Source organism: Fringilla coelebs (genome assembly GCF_963513975.1).
Source record: "Fringilla coelebs genome assembly, chromosome: Z".
Classification (NCBI taxonomy): Eukaryota; Metazoa; Chordata; class Aves; order Passeriformes; family Fringillidae; genus Fringilla; species Fringilla coelebs.
Genome location: NC_140031.1, coordinates 79,960,737 through 79,983,194, shown reverse-complemented (window position 1 = coordinate 79,983,194; position 22,458 = coordinate 79,960,737). Strand labels below are relative to the sequence as shown.

The 22,458-nt window shown below is 40.8% G+C and overlaps 1 protein-coding gene across 1 annotated transcript; it reads right to left on the bottom strand.

Moving 5' to 3' along the window:
* Nucleotides 1-6,559: 6,559 nt before the first annotated feature.
* Nucleotides 6,560-15,230, bottom strand: PHAX (phosphorylated adaptor for RNA export). The gene is made up of 5 exons (XM_084225618.1): nt 15,115-15,230; nt 12,607-13,226; nt 10,718-10,838; nt 8,838-8,921; nt 6,560-7,804 (listed from the first exon to the last, which is right to left on the bottom strand). The coding sequence occupies exons 1-5, from the start codon at nt 15,208-15,210 to the stop codon at nt 7,535-7,537; spliced, it is 1,191 nt and encodes a 396-aa protein (XP_084081744.1). The 5' UTR covers nt 15,211-15,230; the 3' UTR covers nt 6,560-7,534.
* Between the last annotated feature and the right edge of the window lie 7,228 nt (nt 15,231-22,458).

Here is a 22,458-nt window from a genome sequence, read left to right as displayed (position 1 = left end):
ACTTTATATGATGTGGCTTGCTGAGTTTGGCTCCAGGTCCTGCTGATAACATCTCCTTTACTTCTCAAACTGCTATTTCCTTCATTTACTCTTCCTCTGGGGGAGCCTGTCCTCTCAGCACACACCAGGTCCAGATTTCCTCCCCTTGCATTCCTGATTCACTGACATCTTCCAGCACCTGCATAGGATTTCCTTCAGGGATGCAACTGCTCAGTTTGGTGCCATTCCCACATCTTCAGCTTGAACCACCAGTCACTGAACATAACCCTTTCCTGTTTGTCATTCAGTTTAAGAAAAACCAGGCGATTTCTCTCCGGTCTCCTGAACTGTCTCTGAAAAATTTCCAGTACTCTTAGCCCATAGACCTATAATGTTTTTCCTTTTTTCCAGTAATGGGGAGGAAGCTCACTCCCAGGCGAAGCTGAGTTCTACCTCCTGGAAGGTCTGTCTTTCTCCAAAATTCTGTACAATAAACAGGGCAGCAACCATTGCTCTGATAGCTTTGAAACATTTAGGATAGCCCAGGGGTCTGCATGCTGCTGGTGAAGTCTGGTCATCCTTAGAGACAGGTGAGGCAAACGCTCTGCTGTACTTGTGTGGAGAAGAGGAATTACAGACAATCACAGAGCTAAATAGGAATATTTTGGAGGGTGTTGTGGGCATGCAGAAATTCCCATGCAAGGAGTAACTACAGGTGACTCTCACATGTTGCTCTTAAGGCCTTCTTTCTGTGCCCTGAGCAGTGGTGAAATATCTCAAGTGAAATTACTCCTGCCACCAAGAATCACTGGGTTATGTTTCAATGGAAATGTTTTTCCTTATTTTCTACCCTGCGCAAATCAGACTTGATTTGCGCAGGGTAGAAAATAGAGGAAAATGAAATTGAAATGAAATGAAATGAAATGAAATGAAATGAAATCTGCAGCAAATGAAAGCTGTAGCACAGCCTTGTTTCCTGCAGTACAACCAACTCTGGACTGCAGTCTGTAGATAATTTTTAGGCTTTTGAAAGAGGCTCATTAAATTCCACTGTGTGGTGTGGTCTCCATTTAGAGGCTAAAGGTTTAGAGTTGAGCTGTTAACATCTACCTACTTCACTTTGAAGTATCAAGGCATCTTTTTAGGAATTTCTGAACTACAGTGAAAGTGTGCTGGTTTGAAAATTGCAAGTAATTACATCTTCAGAGAAGAAAATTCTCCTTTTCCCACTTAAACTCATTTCCTCATAAAAATCAAATAATCCTAATTATTTTATTTCATTATTACATGAATCAAGTAATTTCATAGAAATAGTTTAGCATTGTTATCCATTCCTGCTCACTGCTGGAAAGCTTAAGTTTCCCTACATAAAACTGGCAGCTCTTAAAACACTGCCAAAATCCAAAGGAGCATTGTGGTTTTCTGCATGTAGTGTTGGGAACAGTTTAAGCAGCACATTAGGGTATTGGAATGCATCCAGAGTCCCATGTCCCATGAAGAGCAGCTGAGGAATTTGGGTTTGTCCTGTTTGGAGGGATGACCTCTTGGTTCTCTGCAGCTTCCTGAGGAGGGGATGTGGAGAGGGAGTACAGAACTCCCTGGGATCCAGTGACAGCATGGGTGGGAATGGCTCACAGATCTTTCAGAGGAGTTTCAGGAGCAGAGTTCCTACAGAGGTGATGGATACCCCCTGCCTGACCTCTGCCTTAAAACAAATTATTTGGACAATAGCCTGAATAAAAGGTTTTAAGTTTTCTCAGCTCTGGAATGGTCAGGCAGTTGAACTAGATGATTTCACAGGAATATTTCTATTTCTTTCTATTTCTTTCTATTTCTAATTTCTATTTCTATTATTTCTACTTTTTCTATTTTTATTCTAATTCCCCATTTTTTTAAGGGCTTGCTGGAGAAACCTGTTGATGTCTCTCTTAGATATCTCTTGGGCAGAGACTTTGGTTTTCTAGACAGCAGCAAAGTGACGTGTTAATTACATGAACAGCCTCTTTCATGCCTGCTTTAATCTCATCTGTTTAACTCCTCATATAAATGCTGAGATGACTCTAAGAATTCCCTTATGTCTTGTCTCATGTACACACACCCCTCCATTCTCTGCAGGGCTGCTGTGCTGAGAATATGAAGCAGGTTCATGTCTCACTCCCTCTTTTCATTTGTGAAGGGAGTAAACAAACCTGCAGCAAGGAGGAAGGGAGGGAGAGAGGAGAGGAAGTGGTGTCCTGAGGGGCCAGGGCCCTTGGCATGGAGCTTATCCCATAAATGCCTTTGGACCTGTCTACAGGAAACTCCTGGAGGTCACTGCCAGAGCTGGCTGCTGAGCAGGGTGTTCCTGAGAGCCCAGGCAGTCAGTCAGGGCAGGCAGAACCCAGGAAAATACATCTTCAAGGTAAGGAATCCTGACGACCAGACCCTTCTTCACCTGCTTTGCTCCCTGATCTTTTCATTCCATCATTCTTCAAACTGAGCTGTGGTGCTCAGGAATTCATCTGCTCTACACTCTTTTGGCTAAACTGGGGCATCCAAGCCTGCAAAAAGCTCCAGTCTTTTGAGAGGTACTGAGGATGTTCTGGCACAGAAACTCATCTTCTGTGCCTTTCACTGGGGAGTATCTGGGTAAGGTAAGAAATTAGGCAGTTTTCAGAAAACAACTCAGAGGAATAACATGAAGAATAAAAACCAAATAATGATGATATATTAAATAAGGTTTACCAGAAGGTGTTACCTGTTCTTAAAGCAGGGAAATAGTATTATAAGTAACTTCTGTAGAAAAGAAGGTTGTGTCAACCTTAGATCTTCATCCACCATAACACAGGTTCTTAATGGAGCAGCAACAAGGTGCAAGATAGATTTTATATATTCTCCTAAGTAAATATAAATGCGACTTGTTTTTAGATTTGAGACTATTTAGGGAAAAATAAGACTGCATAGCTCCTGTACATCTACACAGACATTCTGATTTTCCATCAAAACCCTGAGTCCTAAATATTTTAGGTTGTCATATTCTTTACCAAAGAAAGCGTGTCAACATAACAGCAAATTGATGGGGTTTTAAAATTATTTTTCTTTATAAAGAAAATAGTCCACACAACAGTTTGGTGCAGTTTTGTATGCCATTTAAAGATTACATACTATTCTGTCTCAGTTTGTTTTCTAAGAGGAAAAGGCAGCTCATGAGTTTTCCAAATGGAAAAGCAATCACAGTTGCCCAACATCTGGAAATGGGAATGTGTGAGGATCTCAGCAAGTAAAATTTCTCAAGGCTTTTTTGTTTTTGGAGGCATTTCTTTAAGCTCCATGGTCTCTCCTGGTGCTCCAAGTCAGAATGGTCATCCAGGATCTATTTCTCGCAGTTCTGCATGTTGAATAATGATATTTCAGTGGCTGAAAGGGTGTCAGTACAAAACTCATCAGTGGTAACTAAACATCAAATATAAAATAATGACTGCAAATAGCTGTACTGTCCATTGGGGGAGAAAACCAAAACCCAAACACCATTAATCATTGATAGAACAAATGAAAAATTCAGATGGCAAACTAAAAAAGTGCATTTTTCTGCAGAAAAATGAGAATACCTTTCATAGGGATTATGTCTTAAACAACAATGCTGATATATTGAGTCATTAGTAAGTTGTCAATTAATAAAGCTTTCTATTTGGAGAAAATTTTTCAAAATAAAGTTGTTTTTTTTCTGTATGTATTTAATGATACAAAATTGTTCATTTAGTTTTTTTTGTTTCTTTAAATAACTAAATAGACCTTTCTGGTCAAGCAAAAAAAAAGAAACAAGAACCCAAACAACATGAAAGGTGTCTAGAATAACTAAATTATGTGTAGAGTCTCCCTTCAGATACACATTCCTCATTTTTGTCAGTATTAAGGTCCAGATGTTTGTGACTCTAGAAATGCTCTTGGCTGGGTAATATTAAATGTGTCACAGCTGAGTGCTCCTCCCACAGCTCTGAAAAACTGGCATCTATCACCATTGCAGGTGGGGAGACAAGAAACCTTCAAATATGTAATAGTTAAACAAAAGAAGAAATCCTGCAAGAAATTCTTAGGTCTGGCAGGTCACGAGTAAGGTGGGATGCATGAGGTGCAGAATCACAAAGAGGTCACAGCTGCTGCAAAAGTTGCCACGTTTTCCAGCTGCCTGCTGAATCCAGGAGGTGGTGCCAGGAAGTTGCCACCTTGCCTCTGCCACACTCCTGGAATCCCTTAAGGAAATTGTGATGCCAAAACTCCAAGACTGGATGGATATTCCCAGACCCACTGAAGTCCCAGAGTGGTTCAGAAAAAGGCTTGGATCTTCGAGGTGCTCCAACCGGAGCAGGAGCAGGGCACCAAGTAATCCTGTATTCACTGGAGCAATGAATTCTCCTCTGTACATTGAAATATATGTGTTTTTTTTTTAAATATTGCCTTTGACAGACTGGCCAGACTCATAGGATGGTCTGAGTTAAGGGGATAAATAATGAGCATTGTCATACTGAAGTTTTATGACTGATAAAAACTTGGAATTTAAAAAAAAACCCTGAAGAATTGTCTTTATTACTCAGCCTATGCCTTCACCTTTACTCTGAAAAAAATACAAGGAATTCATCTTCTCTGTAACAGAAAATGTCATAATTAATACAATCATCTCCTTTTCTCATCACCCTTATACCTTGAACTGTGTCATTCCATGCTTGGTTGAGAATTTTGGTGAACAGCAGTTAATAAGCCCAGAGAGCATAAAAACTTGAGAGCTTAATGAGATCACCAACTTGGAAGGGGAAGGAGAATCTGTAAAACTGCAATTATACTTCAAATGATGCCTTCAGTATCCACTGTTAAACTGAATCATTAATAAACTATTTTTTCCAGTTGTATCAAAAATCACTGGAATTTTGGATGCAAGGTAGCAAAAGGTCTTTGGTTATAAACAAGCTTTGTGTTTTCAGACCAAAGCACGTTTCCCTCAGTTTTTCAGCATCTTCTTTGGGTGTAACAGAGACAGCTCATTATGCTGGTATAGTTTATGGGATGGAGGGTGATGTACAAAGTCTTTATTTCCAGCAGAAATAATGCCTCAACCATACCTACTCATCAGAGAAACCTGAAGAGCTCAAACCCCAACCTGTGTTGCTTGCACTTTTGTCTGCAGGACATCAACTACCAAAATCTACATAGATCTGCTTCCAGACAAAAGGCAGGGCTGCTCCCTATGCAGGGATCAGCCCAGGAAGACTGAAGGTGATTAATTAGGAGCTGAGAGAGAAAATCTGTCTCAACTGTAGCACCACACAGAAACTGGTGCTGCTTAACGCAACCTGTTTGATACCAAACACAAAATTGCTGGTGGGCCAAACCTGAAGACTTGGCTACTCATCATTTTGAACTGGCTTGGCTTTTGGAAGGACTCTGCTGAAAGACAGGGAAAATAGAGAGCAACCACGAGGTAAGAAAAGGAAAGAAAGGGAGGAAACTGAAGCATGGAATCTGCCGAGGTGGAAGGGATCATTCCCTCCAGCTCCTGGCCCCAACAATCCCACCCTGTGCCTGACCAGAGCAGTGTCCAAAGACTCCTTGAACTCCGTCAGGTTTGGCGTTGTTACCACTGCCCTGGGAAACCTGTTCCAGTGCCCACTCACCCTCTGGGGGAAGAGCCTTTTCCTGATACTCCAACTAAACCTGAGAACCCCAACCCTGCTTCAGGTTTCAGGTCCTGTCACTGGTCAGCAGAGTGAAGAGTGAAAAGATCAGTGCCTGCCCCTCCTCTGAAGACCCCAATGAGTTTCCCCTGAGTCTCCTCCACCTGAACAGACCCTCAAAGTGCCCTCAGCCCCTGGGCCCCCTCCCCATCCTCACTGCCCTCTCCAATTGCTTAATGCCCATATTGCCCTTTTGTTAAAGACAACACTTCACACACCATTTCGGTACCCCTTGCCTGGGAAATCAACGTTAGAAATATTAACATTAAAAAAATACACAGTGCAAATTACATAACGATAAAAAGGTTGCTTAAACCAATGTTACAATTTGCTGATTCTATCCAGAAAAGAGTTAAGACATATCCCCAAGCAGTTCCCAAAACCAGGATGAAATGGTACAGTCCCAAAGCAAGTAAACAGCACAAAATTCTGTTTCCTATATAGGAGTTACCAGTTTACTCTGACCATCACTGGTTAGGAAAATTAATGAAAAAATAAAATTTTTGTTATTTCAGCACGAGCAACTACTACCAGCAAAGGCATGCTGCACATCTGATTAACTTTTTAACAATTAGGAGCTCTGACATGTGAACAGAAAAAAAGCAGAAAAGTCAAAACCCAGGTTTAGTAAGGCAGGTAATGGAATGTGCTGTTATGTGTAAGAAATGTTTCTTCAAATGCTGCAATTCTTTAAATGCCAGCTGTTGGCAGCACTGGATTGTTCAATTTTGTAAATGGATTATGTGTTTTACTGACACACTTTCCTTCTGAAACTCAAAGATGAACAAAATTTATGGGCAAAAGTTGGGCTGAATAGTGTCTACTCACAAAAAAAGCCACAACTTATTAGTGACAAAATACTTTAGACATAGATATCAGTGTTGCACATGTTCTTTAGCTATATTAAAAACAATACTCAACATAAAAATTGTTTTCACCTGAACTAACAAACTACACAACAGTTTCCTGCATCAAGTAAGTAATAAAAAAAAATATCCCCTGCAAGAGTCAGCACAGAAAAACTGCAGATCTTCTGCAAGCTGCACATTATCTCACTGCACACAGGAGGAGGACAGGAACAAGAACTGCAAGGTAAAGGGTTTATATCTGCATGTACAGTCTACAGACCCTTGAAGAGAACACAGCTCAGTAAAATCTCAATACTCTGAAGGCTTTCAGTTATATTTGTCTGCAAACAAAAAGATCCATGGAACTTAGGTGTGTCTAATCATGGAAAATGCTTAGAACGGATAGGAAGCTCAAGTCACCATTGGAATACAAAGACTAAAAATACTGCAGAAATCTGAAGCATACATTGCTCAATACTGCTTATTTACAAGGTTGTTATTCAAAGGTCAGGGACCACTAAAATTGTTTCACAAACCAATCTGTTTTTACAGGTCTTAATCCTATAAATACTGTTTTTGTCAATACACTGTCACATTAAGAATATATGACCATTTATATCAAGACTAAAATTACTCTGTTTTTTCTGTTCATCTGTAGTAAAGAGCATTGCTTACCTGATGACTTTGTGTACTTCAGCAAATTAAATGAGAAGTATTTGGTGAAAACATAGCCTTAACTCCTAAACCTAACATGTGACCAAAAACACTTCCTAAGGTGACGCAGGGCTCCTATCTAGAAAAATCTTAACAGTTTCTGAGGACTCAGCAAACAATTAACAGGACAATTAAAAGTCTTTCATGCTGTTAAATTTAGCTAAGAATTACCTCCTGTTCTTCAGCATCAAGTATTCCCCATGCTTTGAAAACAAGAAGCCATGGGATTACAAGAAAGCCTCATTTAACATGTTTTTATAGGGACTCTGCTATCAAGAATATTAGTAACTAAAAGATCTCCAAATCGTGGGCATTATCAATTTCAATAGTATCCTCAGGTTCCATCTTTGCCTCGTGGTGCCCTTCCTGCAGGTCATCCAGGGAAGCCAGAGCCTCGTTTGTGTCACTGGCAAAAGTCTCACGGGATGCATCATCATATTCCTGCAGGTTAAGCCCCTTGATGGCCTTCTTCATCTTCTTCCCCAGAACTTGTATCCTCCTCTTCTTGGCAGCTTTTTTGTTTTCATACTCCTTCTGGTTTTCCAGATAGAATATTTCCTTGAAAGAAAACAAGTAAACAACAAAACATATTTGCATATTTGTTTTACTGGTATTTCCTTAAAAAAAAAAAAAGTGAAGTCATAAAAAGAAGATACTACAAATACTGGTCAATATTTAACTAAACTACTTGTTATTGAGAGCAGAAGTGTGAAAAAAACCTGCACTTAAGAAAGAGGGGTAGAACAGAAAATTTTCTTTCTAATAGTGTAAAGTGATCAGCCTTGAAACTTCTAAAATTTTTTTCTGACCACTGCAAGCTATGAAAGGATGTTTATTTTCCTGTCTCTTTTTTTTTTCTTCAAACAATCTCAATGTTGACACAAAGTTGACTTTTCTCAATTCCCAGTATCAGACTCTAGAAGGGTTTACAGAATTACCTGTACCCACCTATAAGCAAAGTAAAAACTCTAACAAAAACTTTTTTAATAAAGTAGCGTATGCCACCAAAAAAAAAAAAGTTGGTATTTTCTTCACTAAGTTAAAAGATCTTGGAGAAATAATATTTACAAGCTTACAAAACTGATTTAAAGAGCACTACAGATGAGCCCAGTGAGAAATTCAGATTAGGTTCAGACCATCAACTGGTTTAATGAGAAATCTGCCTGGTGCCACAGCTGGAGTATACAGGACAAAAATACTCTACTGGGAGACCTACATTCAGTGCATGCACAATGACACAAAGCTCCAAGGGGAGAAATACAATGTGGACAGCTTTGCTGTAAGGAATACAAATCTACAAATGAGGACAATCTAACATTTACCTCTGCCAGACACTACAACCTCATCTTCCTCAAAAGGTTTTTGTGACTGGCAACGTGCAAAAATGAGTTCTCTCTGCTTAGAGTTGATGGCAATTCAACAGTTTTTGAGTAGACCTTTTATCTTTTGCCTGTCTTTTGAATGTGAAAGCCTGGTTTTGATGGAATACACAGTTACATTTATTAGAAGTTAGAGTGCTTCAGTTGTGACCTTTCTAGTAGGAAGAAAAAACCCAAATGAGAATGTACATTTGAACTCCTGACATTTTTACCTTGATTTTTTCTTCTTTGATGCTTGGTGTGTTCTTCAGCAGGTTTAAATAAACACCCCCAGGTGTTCTTCTCCTGGTGCCATTCTTAATAGGGAGAGAAGAAATTAGGAATAGCAAGCTTAATGCTAAGTGTTGAGAAAAAAAATAGCCTCTAAGGCAACACTCAGTGTTGAGGCAGAATAAAGCCAATTAAAGTTCTGGTATGTTAAATACCAGATGAAAATAACCTTGGCTGTGTCTCATTTGTCACTGAATTAGTCATATGAAAGGCAACAATCAGCCTGCTAAATCTGGACAGGAAAATAATGAAGTTACAAAAAAATTCCCTTAGAATATAATGTTAAATTGTTAAAACTACACACTAAAACTGATCTTGGTAGAGAAGAAATGAAATACGAATAATATTCTAACTACTCTCACAGCTCCCTGCAACAAGTTATGCACTAGGTTAAACTATCAGATCATTCCTCACACATAACCTCAGTTAAATCTCTAAAACAAATCTAACAAAATTATGTTCATCTCAGGGGTTTTTAAATAATTTTCTGTGCTCAGAAATGCTACAACTTGCAAAATGCTGCAGGATTTTGCATTTATGTTGAAAGCACAGGAAACACACCCTGTACTTTAAAATTCCTCCCCGCCACATGTTTGACCCAGGAGTTTTCAGTGCAGCAACAGCAGTGCAGGGAATCTGCATAACTTTGAAACCTCTGTAAATTACAAGTGCTAATTATTATTATTATTCAATTAAAATTTGCAGTATAAAACGCTGTTTTTACTCCAGTAAAAACTGGATGACACTGGTGCAAAGTGTGATACTTACTTTCCTGATAAATAATGTACTATGTAATCTAAAAATTCCAAGAAGAGGGATGGTCAGGTTTTAAGCAGCCCCTTGAAACAGCACATGTGAACATGTTTTTATCACCTGCATTTCATGGTGCCTTTTGTGATCTGCCTCCTTTCAAAGAGTGTACTCTGATCTGCTCACAAAGCAACCTTTGCCACCAGGAGCTGTGTCCCTTCATCTCCTCTGGTAAACACTTTTTAATTTCATGACAATAGAATGCTTCTAACACAACTAGCTAGCTAGAATGTATTGCATTTTTTTTTAAGGGGGAAGGTGGTGGTTTTGTTTTGTTTTTTAATTTATTTGGTTGTTGTTTTTTTTTAGATTGTGTTCCCCTACTTGTTTTTTGCCTCCTCTCTACTTCCAAGTGATGTAACTTAAAAATTGTAATCAAGTGAAAGCAATTCTTCATTCTAAGCCACTTTTTCCTCACCCACAGCTCTTCTTACCCACAGTGTTTTTTGCACTGAGGATCATTATTTAACAAGAACAATAACAGACCAAAAATGGACAACTTTACCAAGGATTACAGGGTTTTTTAACACTATTTTAAACAGAAATCAGTGCTCAGTTTTGCTCTGCTGATACACCAGCTAGTGGTTCCCTAATAAAGCCAACAGTTTTCCTTTTGGGAGTTATTCTGAAAATGGGATATTGGAAATGCTGGTTTTTATTCAAACCCGAGATTCCTTCATCCTCAAGGATGAGGGAAAGATTCCAAGGAGAGACACAGCATCATCCTTGCAAATCAAACACCAATCTCAGCACAAGAACCTGGGTGATTTCCAGGTTCATTCACCTCATGCTCAAATTGTGCTGGAAGGTTACACAGATTGCTTTTTTAGGTGTTACACAAATTATTTTTTTATATTGATTAGGGGGGTCTCATGGCAAGGGAAGGCCATAAAACTCCAGGAGAACATGTCCAGCATGAGAGACTTGCAACAGCACTGTGTCAAAATTCTACAAGTAAAGAGCTACTGCCCTGCCCATCCCTGGCAAACCCACAGGGTGACATTTCCCTTACCACAATGAACAGTCCACCATTCTGCTCTACTTCAGCTGTTTCCATCAGCAGCTCGATGGCTTTTCTCTTCCCAATTATTTTCACTACTCGAGCAATTAAGTCTTTCTTTGGCTCACAAAGTCTGAACAGAGAGGGAAAAAAAAAAAAAAAAAGAGGCACAGGCACATTTATTATCAGGATAATTCCTTGAGTATAACTGACTGTGGAAATTCCACAATGAATAATTCATTTTGTGCTGAAGATTTGTTCAAATGTGCTTAAATGGTTTATTGAATCAGATTTAAAAATACTGAGCTTCTAAAGCATGTTTTTTCCCTGAAGCATGCATTTTTAAAACTTGTTTCAATGAAAATGCCTTGAGTGGTTATTTTCCTTCTATTGATGTGTGAAATATCAAACCAAATATGAAACTGCAAAGACCTGCATAAACCTCTGAAATCAAAATATAAAAGCTTCTTGTGCATTTAACAGTTAACATTAACTTTTTACAGTTAAATCAGCAACTGGAGAAAAGAGGAAGTATAAAAGTTCCCCTGTATCATGTGCCATTTCAGTTAAACCTACATAACAAAGAAGAAATCAGTTTATTGACTGATCTATGATAATCAATAAAAAGCAAACAAAACAACAAAAAAATTACACTACAACCAGAACTATATTGATACAGCTCAGTGCCACTGCTACTACAACTAGAACAATTCTAATTTTCTATTTGTAGAAGAAAAATGTTGGTCTATTTCAATGAAGCCTAATAAAACAAAAAGGAGTTTATTCCAAGAAACATGTTTTAAGTTTTCAAATTAAGAAAATAGGAACTACCCAGAACTATTAATAGCATTAATAACTAATTGCTGTAGTATTACCAGATTCTGAAGTAACACCACATGTATAAAAACAACTATAACCAGTAAAACCAAGTTTTATTTAAATGTCAAGCTAAGCGTCAGTAAATCTTCTAAGCTTTGTTTCCCATTTAACATAATTTTTTCTTCCCTTCCAGCACTAAAAGAGGAGTGTGGCAGTTTAACTCTATCCCAAAACACTGCACTGTCCAAGTTATCTAGAGTTTCAAAGCTTTAGAGCAGATTTTTGTGATGACCACAGCATGTGTGCATTAGTGTCAAACTTGAAACAACCACTGGGTATTTCCCAAAAAAAGCCTAAATCTGTATAATGAGAAGCAGTATTTTTTCTTGCCCTGTTCCCAAACAATAAACCCTAGTGGCCCTGTAAATAAAAAGAACAAAAATTCGAAGAAACAGGCAGTATTATTTGGATGTTTCTTCAAGATCAGCAGCCACAGTGAAGCATTTGTATCTCAGGATTTTGGAAAGGCTTTTTGTGATCTTTATGCCTTGAGAAGGCTGACCTAGAACAGAGTCTAGACTGAGTTAAGGCATAAAGTAGGGATTTATTAAAAGGCCTCAATGGATCCCCTTGGGCAGCACAAGAGCCCAGCCAGGGCTGCACCCCAGGTGAACCCAAAATGGTCACAAAAATGGACAACCAGTCACACAGTCTCTCACTTTTATAAGTTCTGGTCCCTTTGCATATTGGAGTTAATTTAGCCCATGCAGTCTCATCCTTCTTGTTCTTCTCTCTCTAGCCCACATTGTTTGTGCTCTTGGGCCTGAGATTTGGATCATTTGTCCTTGGTGCCCAGCTAGAGAAGGAATTGTTTTCTCTCCCTGCTCTGTGAAGAGCTCACCATCCCCTAATATGAAGCTCATAAGTACACACTAAAGCAGCATAGAATCTGAAAAATATAAAAGCTAAAACCCAAGGCATCAATCTGGTGTGACACCTCATCTAGCAGCACGGGACCTTCCCCCCCCCTTCTTTCTAGCAACCACCAATACTTAGTGAAGATGCACCATTATTTAACTCACCGATAAGCAATTTCATCTGCCACTTTTTCCTCTGAATCTTCCTCTGTGATCTCATACCTTCCCTTGTATCTCATCTCCTGCCTTTCCCCCAGTCTGTCTTTCACGGGCCGCTTCCGTTTCAGGAAGCCCTGCCCGTTTTCCTCCTCTGCTGGCAGTGTCTTCTTGTCATCGTGCATGTATTCATCCAGCTCCTTATCCAAAGTCTCTGCCTCCTTCTGCTGGGCTTCCTTCATCAGCTTTTTAGCCAGCAGGTAGTTGTAAGTCTCAGACTGCCTGCTCCTGTCAATTGAACCGTCCATGCCCAGGATCCCAAGCTCGGTCGCCACCGCATCCTGGTTCTGCTCCTGGAGCACGGCGCCCCAGATGTTGTTGACCTTCTTCCCACGCAGAGCAGTCTGTTTTTGGTGGCTCTGGCTGAGCTGGAAGGGCTCGGGTTTGGCAGGGGAGAAGTTGAAGCATTTCTGCCTCTTTCGCTTCCACAGGCAGCTGTCATCATCGGAGTCGGAGCCGCTCTCCTCGCTGGAGTCCAGGCTCTTGGTGGTCCTGTAAGGAACGCTGGGAGCACAGGATGAGAGGCTGCTCTGGAAGGGCCTGCAGGAATCACTGCCAGTGTGCAGCTTCTGGAATTAAAAAGGGAATTGAAACACATTATTCATGAAAACTAGAAGAGCTATCAAGTTGTCGATTAGCTCAATGACATAATTCTGGCCCTTGCGGCCATGCAGATCTCCACGAGCACCTCCTGGGCCACAGCACAGGAGCATCCTTTGGAACTGCTGTGTTTTGAGTGCACGAGCACGAAATAGAGCATGGCTGACACAGAAAGACGTCAGGAGCTGCTCTTCCCCTTCAGGCAAACTTTGCTGAGCAAAAATTCTTACAGAACTGGAAAAGTGGTGAATATGCGCAAACAGGGCAAGATGCACAGCAGGCTCTGAGAACAGTGAAATACCAGAAGAACACAGCAACCGACCAGAGCTGATGTGTAGCATCAGAAAAATTAACAATCTCTCTGCAGTTTTAAATAAAAAGACCAAACGAGTAAAAATAAACCCCAAAACCAAACCTACAAAACTGGGACGGTGCTCAGAGTGTTCTGTGATCCCGGCTCAGTCAGGACAGCGCATGACCAACTTGGGGACAGCAGAACCTTTAAAGAATCACCCATTTTTCCTCCTTTGAGCCAACAAGACACTATGGACTAACTATGTCTTATGAATTAGAACAAACACCCCCCTCCACCAAAAAATCATTCCACTGATATATAAATACTCAAGAAATGCTTTTACTCCTAATTCCAGTTATTCCCTGACTGATTTCTTATCATAAATTTATATGCTGTCCCATTATCTTTCAAAATAAGATCTCTTCATTCAGTTTCAGGTAAAATGAAAATTCTTTCTTTAGTCTTACTGTTTTCATCAACACAGTGCAGTTTCAACAAGAAAAGGGAAGTATTCAACTTACCATGCTATGAAATACAAACTTTTAACTTCAAGTGTAATGCAAAAACCTCAACCACAGCATAAATAAAAAAAGACTGAACATTTCCGTAAGAAACTTCTTTTGCACTTCATTTCTCAGAACTATATTGCAAAGATCAAAATAACTGGAGAAAATAAAATTCGTCACACATACAGTGTCACACACCGATCTTTGAAATCTTTGTCCGTACACTGCCGTGAATACCTCATACTCTCAGTACAAATTCCTCACAGAATGAATTCCTTATACCCACTGCAAATCACAGACTGGTTTGGATTGGGAGGAACCTTAAAGCTCATCCAGTGCCAGCCCTGCCATGGCAGGGACACCTTCCCCTGCCCCAGGGCACTGCCAGGGATGCAGGGGCAGCCCCAGCTGCTCTGGGCACCCTGTGCCAGGGCCTGCCCGCCCTGCCAGGAACAATTCCTCACTGCCAGGATCCCGGCCAGCCCTGCCCTCCGGCCCCGGGAGCCATTCCCCGGGCGCTGTCCCCGCAGCCCTCGGCAATTGTCTCCGTCCATCTTTGCCGCGGGGCCGCCCCGAGCTCGGCCCGAAGCTTCTCCCGCCCGGGGGAGCGACGGCAGCCGTGCCGGCCCGTGCTGCCGGCAGAGCCGCTCCGTCCCTCCGCCCGTCCCGGAGCCTCCTCTGGCCCGGCTGCGGCAGCTCCGGCTTCTCCCTGTTCTTGGGACTTCGGGCTGGCAGCTCGGGGCTCTCCTGCGCGGTCACCTCGCCCTCACTGCCGCCGCTGTCCCCATTGTTCCCGCCCGCGCCACGCGCCCGGCGCGGCAGCGGCTCCGCGGGGAGGCCCCGGCGGTACCGGCACAGGGACAGCCAGCGGCCCAGGGACAGCCAAGCCAGCAGCCTCGGGAGAGGCCACCAAGCCCCGGGAAAAGCCCCCGGGCCAGGAAGGAGCGCCCAACGCCGGCAAAACCCCCTGAGGCGCGGCCTCCGCGGCCTTCCCGTCTCGCAGCCCCCCGGCCCGGCGCACCGCGGCGCGGCGGTCCGGCCGCTGCCCACCCTCACCTGTCCAGGGGAACCGGCGCCGGGCATGTCCGAGTCGGAGCCGGACAGCTCGCCGTCCTCCACGTCGCCGTCCATGCCCCGCGGCTCCTGCGCCATGTCCCGGCGGAAGGGCGGAGCGCGGCGGCGGGCGGGACAGCGCGTCCGTCCGGGGCCGGGCCGGCCGCGGCTCCTCCTTCCCGGCTCCTGCCCTGTGGAAGTGTCTCCTGGTGGAAGGGAGCAGGGTGTTGTCGGCCTCACAGCGTGCCCCAGGCGGCTGGTGAGGCGCAGGGAGTTTGCCTCAAGCCGGGCTTTCTTTGTGGTGGAATCTCGGTGTGCTTTCAAGCCGGGTCAGAAGAAAGGAGGTTCGTTCTCGTCAGTGGCACAGGCAGCAGATGCATCCGGTAGTCAGGGGCATCCTGGAATTGATAAGCTTTAAGGGTGTGGTAAATAAAGGTGTGGAGAAGACAAGGCTATGAAGGAATTAGTTAATGCGTATAAATGTCTCCAAGGCAGTTCTTGAGGGGATGGTGGCAGAATCAGTGGTGCCCAGTGACAAGACGAAGAGCAGCAAACTAAACCACAAGAAGTCCCATCCTAGCAGGAGGAAGAAGTTCTTTCCATGGAGGGGCAGAGCACTGGAATGGCTTCCCAGGAAGGTTGTGGACTATCCCCCTCTGGAAACATCCCAAATCCACCTGGGTGTGTTCCTGTGTCACCTGGTGACCCAGCCTGGGCAGGGGGCAGGACTGGATGAGCTCCGGAGATGCCTTCCAGCCCCAACCATTCTGTGTTTCTGTATTTGAAGAACAAAGAGCACTTAGCATCCCCCACTCGAGGACATCTGGGAACTAAGAAGCTTTAAGCTGATGGTATTATTGCATGGTAATACCAGTGCTCAAGGTATTATTAATTACTGATTGAGAAAAAACAAATCCAAGCAGATGCCTCATCATTCTTCAGCACATACCAACTGTTGGATAAGTACATTTTAACAAAAATAAAACAGCGCTGTTGATAAATCCTACTGGAAACATCTTGACTCCAGGAACACAAACGTAGCTCTAATTTTCCTGAGAAGAGTTACATCACAGTTAGGCATTTATGGTCTTGGTGGTGCAGCCCTGAACACCCAATAAATTTAAGAGTGCAGTTTTTCACTCCCACCATTACCAGGCCCATGCATGGATGCTCTTTTTTCTTTTTGCATTTTTAGACTGTCTTACCTGAGGACTGCAAACCATCAGTGCCTCATTCAAAATCCCTGTTGTGGTCTAATTGGATTTTCAGTGCTTAAACACTTAACTGCAATGAAAATTACTGGAAGCTACTTCTCATTATCAATTAACCATTCTCATTATGAGTTATCCAGTCAGGCCTTTGACATTTTCTGCACCTTAGAATGGGTACTTTCCTTAAAAATTTCACTTCTGGACTTAAATTTCCTATTGTCTTGACTTAGAAAAGGCACAAAACTGAAGAAAGAACAGGAACAGTTAAAGCTTCCCTGTTTGGTCCCTCGGGATACTCATGTTGCAATGCTTCAGAATAATTCAAGAAACTCAGTGAAAATTAGATAAATTACAGTGTGTTTCTTTCTGTGCTGTTCTCACCTCATTTCCCATTGTTTTTAATGAGGCACTGGACACATCTTGTTCTGCCAAAAAGCTGATTTTCATCTTACTTGCAATTAAATCATATCTGTGGGTTTTCACTGGGTTGCAGAGAGTTCCTGGGCTGAAGTTAAGGGGAACTGTGGAACAGGGAAAATATAATTCTTCAGTAACTCACATGAAGGATTTCTCTATGCCAGCATAACTTGTACATGGCACTGAGCAAAAACCACAAAAAAGCCATCCCAACTTCCAGTTTAACTTCAGAAGAATAATTAATTTTGGCACTTAAAATATCCAGAAGCAGGCCCAGTAAGATAAATCAGATAACAGTAGGATTTACTCAAAAATCTGGGTTTCCTAAATGAATATTTGGTATAGAGACATGTACTCCCGTCTGCATCTTTAATGCAGGCTCAGCTGTAAAGATTTTATTTTCTCACTTCAGGTGTAGTAGGGATGGTAGGCAAGACCTTAGGAAAGAATAGAGAAATTCTTGGTGAAACAGTCATTTTCAGTCATGGTCTCCTTGATGTCCTGTTTTTGCATACCTTCAGTTTTCCCCTTACCAAAACCAACTAAGCTGACAGAGAAAGCTTAAGAACCCCCCTTTGATTGAGCATATCACCTTCAAAATATTGCCTCCAAAAATCTTATGATCTATTATATCATATTTTTATATAATAATTAGGCTCAAAAATCAGATAATCGAGTGGTTTTTGCCAGCCAGCCTGCAGCTGCTCTCTGTTGTTTTACTGCTGTTTTGTGTGACTGGAGCCTCATCACTGTAGGTCCAGGTAAGGCTCAGAAGATCCATCTCTGATTGTGGAAGGACTCTGCTTCATTCTGAGAAGACAGAGTCCTGCTGAGTTTGTAGCAAGCACATTTCATGTCTATGGAAACAAAATGTGCAGTATTTTTAAAACTAAATTAAATAAATTGTGGGAAATTACTCTCTCCCTGCTCCAGTGGGTGATTCCATACTTCTTGTAGCTGTGACTCATAACAATGCTAGTTTATCATTTACTGGCTGCACAGATAGAGTGCATGAATTTCAGAAAATGTCACCTAATTTGTTTGTGAAATCCATTCTGTTTTTCCTGCCCTGATGAGCAAGTCAAACAGATGGAGAATATTTATTTCAAGGTGTACGTTTAATTAAAGCAACCAAGGTCGTCATGGCTTCTTCACCTCATCACAAACTGAATTCACAGGAGAAATTACTCTTAACTCCTCCAGGTTTTTTTTTTTTTGTCTTGTTTTTAAAGAATCCAATTGGTGGTGGTAAAACTAAACAATCTGTTCAGCAGGCACAGTATGTCCCAAGCCCAGCAGGATGTTCACTTGGAAAGGGCATTATTGAGGAACACTTGTGCTCCTTAGGATGGAACTAAACCTCGAGGAGGGGTGCAGCAACCTGATGCTTTTCATCTGTGCTTCCACTGGATGAAAGATAGGTTTAGTTTACCTGAATAAAATGCAGAAGCTTTTCAGATAATCACAGTTCTGTGTCATAAGTGTTCATCCTCCCACTCTGACTCCAGCACTGCAAATACCAGTTTTTAAAAGCCATGAATTCCTGAGATGTAGGTGGCATGCCAGGGTGTTAACATCCTCAGTGTGGCTTTGAAACAGAACAGCAGAAATGTTCTCAGTCCTTTCTTTTGCAATAGGACTTGCTCAATTAAATAATTCTTGGTTTATGCAGCTAATGAAAACACTTAAAAAAATAAACAAGCCTACAAATATCAGTAACAAATACCTACGTTAAGAGAAATCTTTTACAATGCCAGTTAATGAAAATTAAACCCTTCTAATGCATTTGTGATATGCAATTGTGAAATCCTAGTGAAAATTTAGTCTTTTAAAGTGGTCATAACCTGAAGGAGATGAATATGCACACAGGCACAAGAAGTGCATGTGAAACCATCTCCTGGGTTTTCATAAGGAGAGTTTTCAGGTTTTTAGGTATAGAGGGGTGGAGGTGTTTGAATGTGGAGTGGCTTTTTGGTATGTGTCTGTGTGTGGGTCTTTTAAATTGTATTTCTTGGGGGGAGGGGGTGTTTTGTTGTTGCTGTTGTTGCTGTTGATGTTTGTGGGGTTTTTTAGATTGGGTTTTTAAAATTATTTTTTGTTGTTTGTTTCTGACTGTCCTACTCCGTTACAGTTAATTTGCAGGAAATTTAATTAATTTAAATTCCATTGCCAACTCAAGCCTGTTTTGCCTGTAAAGCAGATAAACAATTTCTCTCGCTACATCTTAATTTTTTTCTATTTTTTTCACCTGTCCTTCTTGTGGAAGTAATAGAGCATTTGGGGGCCAGCAAAGGTCAACCCACCACAGAAACCAATGTCAATCCTTATCTCACTTAGAACTCTTACTTAATCAGCAATTGGCAGTTTTTCTATTTGCATTCAATATTTTCTTCCTAGCACATCTTTTATTATTATTCACAGCATTGCTGCTCTTTGTGATCCAAAGGCTGCATAAAAAAGAGTTTAATTGAAAAGTTTTATGAAATAGAAAGAAGTTGTGGAAAAACTTTTTCACTATAAATGTGCTCTCACAAGTAAGTGCTTTCAGTAAAGAGTTAGTAAAGGTTAATTGCTAACTGATAAAAATATGTGAGCGGGAAGGCAAAATGAGCCTCGTCACTCTGTCTAAGAGTTTCACAGGCATTAAAACAATCATTGTAGCATGTTAAAAAAAATGGATTAAACCTTTGCACTTGGAAATAGACAATTATTAACTCATTAAACAGAACTTGTAACAATGCTCACGAAGACTGAGTCATTTATCAATAGCACAGATGTGCCACATTTAGATGAAAGAGGTCCAACAGGAAACAGATTGTGACGTGCCAAAATATTTAATTTTCTTCCAGTGCATTCCAATGACTGAAACAATTAAGTGAACCTGAAAATGTTGGAGGTTTTTGTTATGTTTTGTGTTGATTGCTCATAAAGTAAATACTGACTTGGATTTCTGGCGCTTCATTTTTAGGAGTATTTCAGACTGCTCAAGCCACAAAGTCTGATCTAAGTTAGAAGATGACACTGGGCTGTGACATCAGGGAGGTAACAGAGCTGCTCCATGGATTTGCAGTTGAGAAAATGTATTTTCATCCATATATCACATCCAGTTATTCCATGATGAGGTGAGTCTCTGAGAAGAACCTGTAGCTGACTTTTGTCTCCCTCTGGAACAGAAAAATGAATCATGAAGGTAAAGTATTACATTCCTCAAAAGAAAATTGTAATATCCATTATTTTTTATTCCAGTGCGATTAGAGAATGAATGTATGTGTTTAAATTTTGTCAGTAAAATTTATTTTTGTGAAAAGAAATGGTCTGCTGAGATTTTGTCACTGAGAAATAATAATTCCACAGCTCATAATACTGTGCATGTACAGAAAACCTTACTGGGATGATAGAGCAGCATCTCACTGCTGTAGATTGTAAGATCTTGAAGTAAGGACTTTAGGGACAATGAAAAATTTGTAGACTTCTCTTTCAACACTTTTTTTTTTTGTTTTTTCTCTCCAAAGAATGCATTCTCAGTGAAAGGGGGAAAGAAAAAGGAAGTTTTATTGGTTTTCTGGCTATACATCTTACTTTATACTGGAATACTTCTTTTGATAATAATGATGATAATGAATAATAATGAAAATAATAATAATGATGATGATGAAAATAAGAATGAAAATGAAAATGATTATGATAATAATAGTTTAGTACTACAAAATTTTTTTCTAATTACTTGAGATTAATTCTAACTGCAATATATTGACCCAAACAGAATTTGTTTCTCCATCCTAGCCATGGACAATCAAATCTGCTTATTGCAAATTCACTAACAAAACCAGCCTGGCTGGTCAGAGCTATTCAGAAGTGAAAGTTTTGTTATCTCTGTTAAACCATTATTCCCATTATTGGGATCTCCATGCAGATTTCTTTTGGTAAACCAGGAGGGGCTAATTGTGCACTCACTGCTGCTTTGATATAAAAGGCAACAACAGCAAAAGGTGATTTGCAATGCATACAAACAAATAAGTAAATAAGTTAAATATCCATTGTAATTTTTTTTCTCCTCCACCTGTATTCATCCTAGCTTGGGATGAGTTATAAGGCAAAAACATTTTGAGGAGATCACATCTGCAGTTGTTGTTCTGCTCCCCGCCTCTGATCTCCCTGGCAGCTTGGGGTGAAGGGCAGGTCCTGTGCAAGGCTTGCTGTGCAGAATGTCTTGTTCCAGGGCTGTAAAAAGGGGGAAAAAAAGCAGCTTTGTTCATGTCAGGATCTTGGATCTCTCAAGCATTAAGTGTGCTCACAGGAGATGAGCCTTGTTGCTTGGAGATGGCCTTGAAATGAGAATATCAAGAGCTCTGGTAAATGAGCTGCCACTTTTACAGGCACAGCAGCATGATTTCCTCAAAGGTATGAGTGAGAATTAAGAACATTTCCAGTGTCAAACAGGGTAATATCGTCACATGAACTGCAGAGCCATCCAGAGCTTGATTATCAGAATATAAATTTTTCTGTTTGGTTATTGGAGAGAAGATTGTGCTACTTCCTTTAATTTATTAGTCTCTTCATAAGTTTTTGTTATGCCTGTCAGAGACTGCAGACAGAGGAGGCAGCTGAGTGAGAAGTCTGAAACAGAGTTTTAAATCTCACAGCAAAAAGCTGTTAGATAAACATTCCTAATGAAAATTTTTAGTTAAAATTGGGAATTTATGCACTGCAGACTTTTTCAAAACCCCAATAATTTTCAAGCATTTATTTGCAGTAAAACATCCAAGATTTTTCACTGTCACTACCAAAGGTCTGCCCATTGTATTGCATCATGGCATAAGGGATTTGTTTCTTTTAATTCCTACCAGCAGATCTCATCTATCTTTGTTTAATGGACGCAAAGTTTTACCCAGATAAGCAGTAAATTTGCTGTGCTGCCTGGACCATTACCATTAATGAAGTTTTCTGTGGTGTACAGACCCATGAAGTGGTTCCCCTATTGCGCCTGCAGCGTATGAATCAAGGTTTCTGGGGTGCATGAGCCTTCAGCTCCTCAACTCTCTCGAGGTACCTTTCCTGTTCTATGGCATCTAATTAATCTCTGGTTATACGATAACCAATAAAACATTCTATACTGAATTTTGTTCTTCAGCTGTTGATTGAGTTTCTAAGGGGTATGGATCCTCCAAGTTCATTTCTGCAGGTGCAGTGAGGTAATTTATCAGGATTTTCTACTTTCAGCCAGCACAGATCTAAATCAAAACCAGCTAAAATCACAGTCAAACATTTCTTAACTAATTAGACATAGATATTTACTTAAAAAAAAAAAATCACTAAACTCCTGGCTAACTAAGATGTAACTTTCTGTCCAGTCAGGTTCATTTTTGCACTGATCTTCCACCATCTGTTTTACACAGTAATTGAGCAGTCCAACAGTCTTTCCTATGCCTACCTGATATGTTTTTGCAGCTTGAAAATAAATATACAACCTGCTCATAAAGTTTGAGTAGCTGCAAAGAGGAAGCACTTTTAGTCTCAAATTCCCTAAATAAATACAGTTAGTGTTTAGTGTTTTCTACCTTATTTTTGTTTGCTTCAGGACAAGGAATAAAGGAAAATGGGAAGATTTTGGCACTGATCTAAGGAGGTGAAGTGCAGAGTTCAGATCTGGATAAGACAAGAATTGCCAGTGAGTACTAAATGCCCAGGGTACTTCCCTTAGGTAAAACACAAAAGGTTT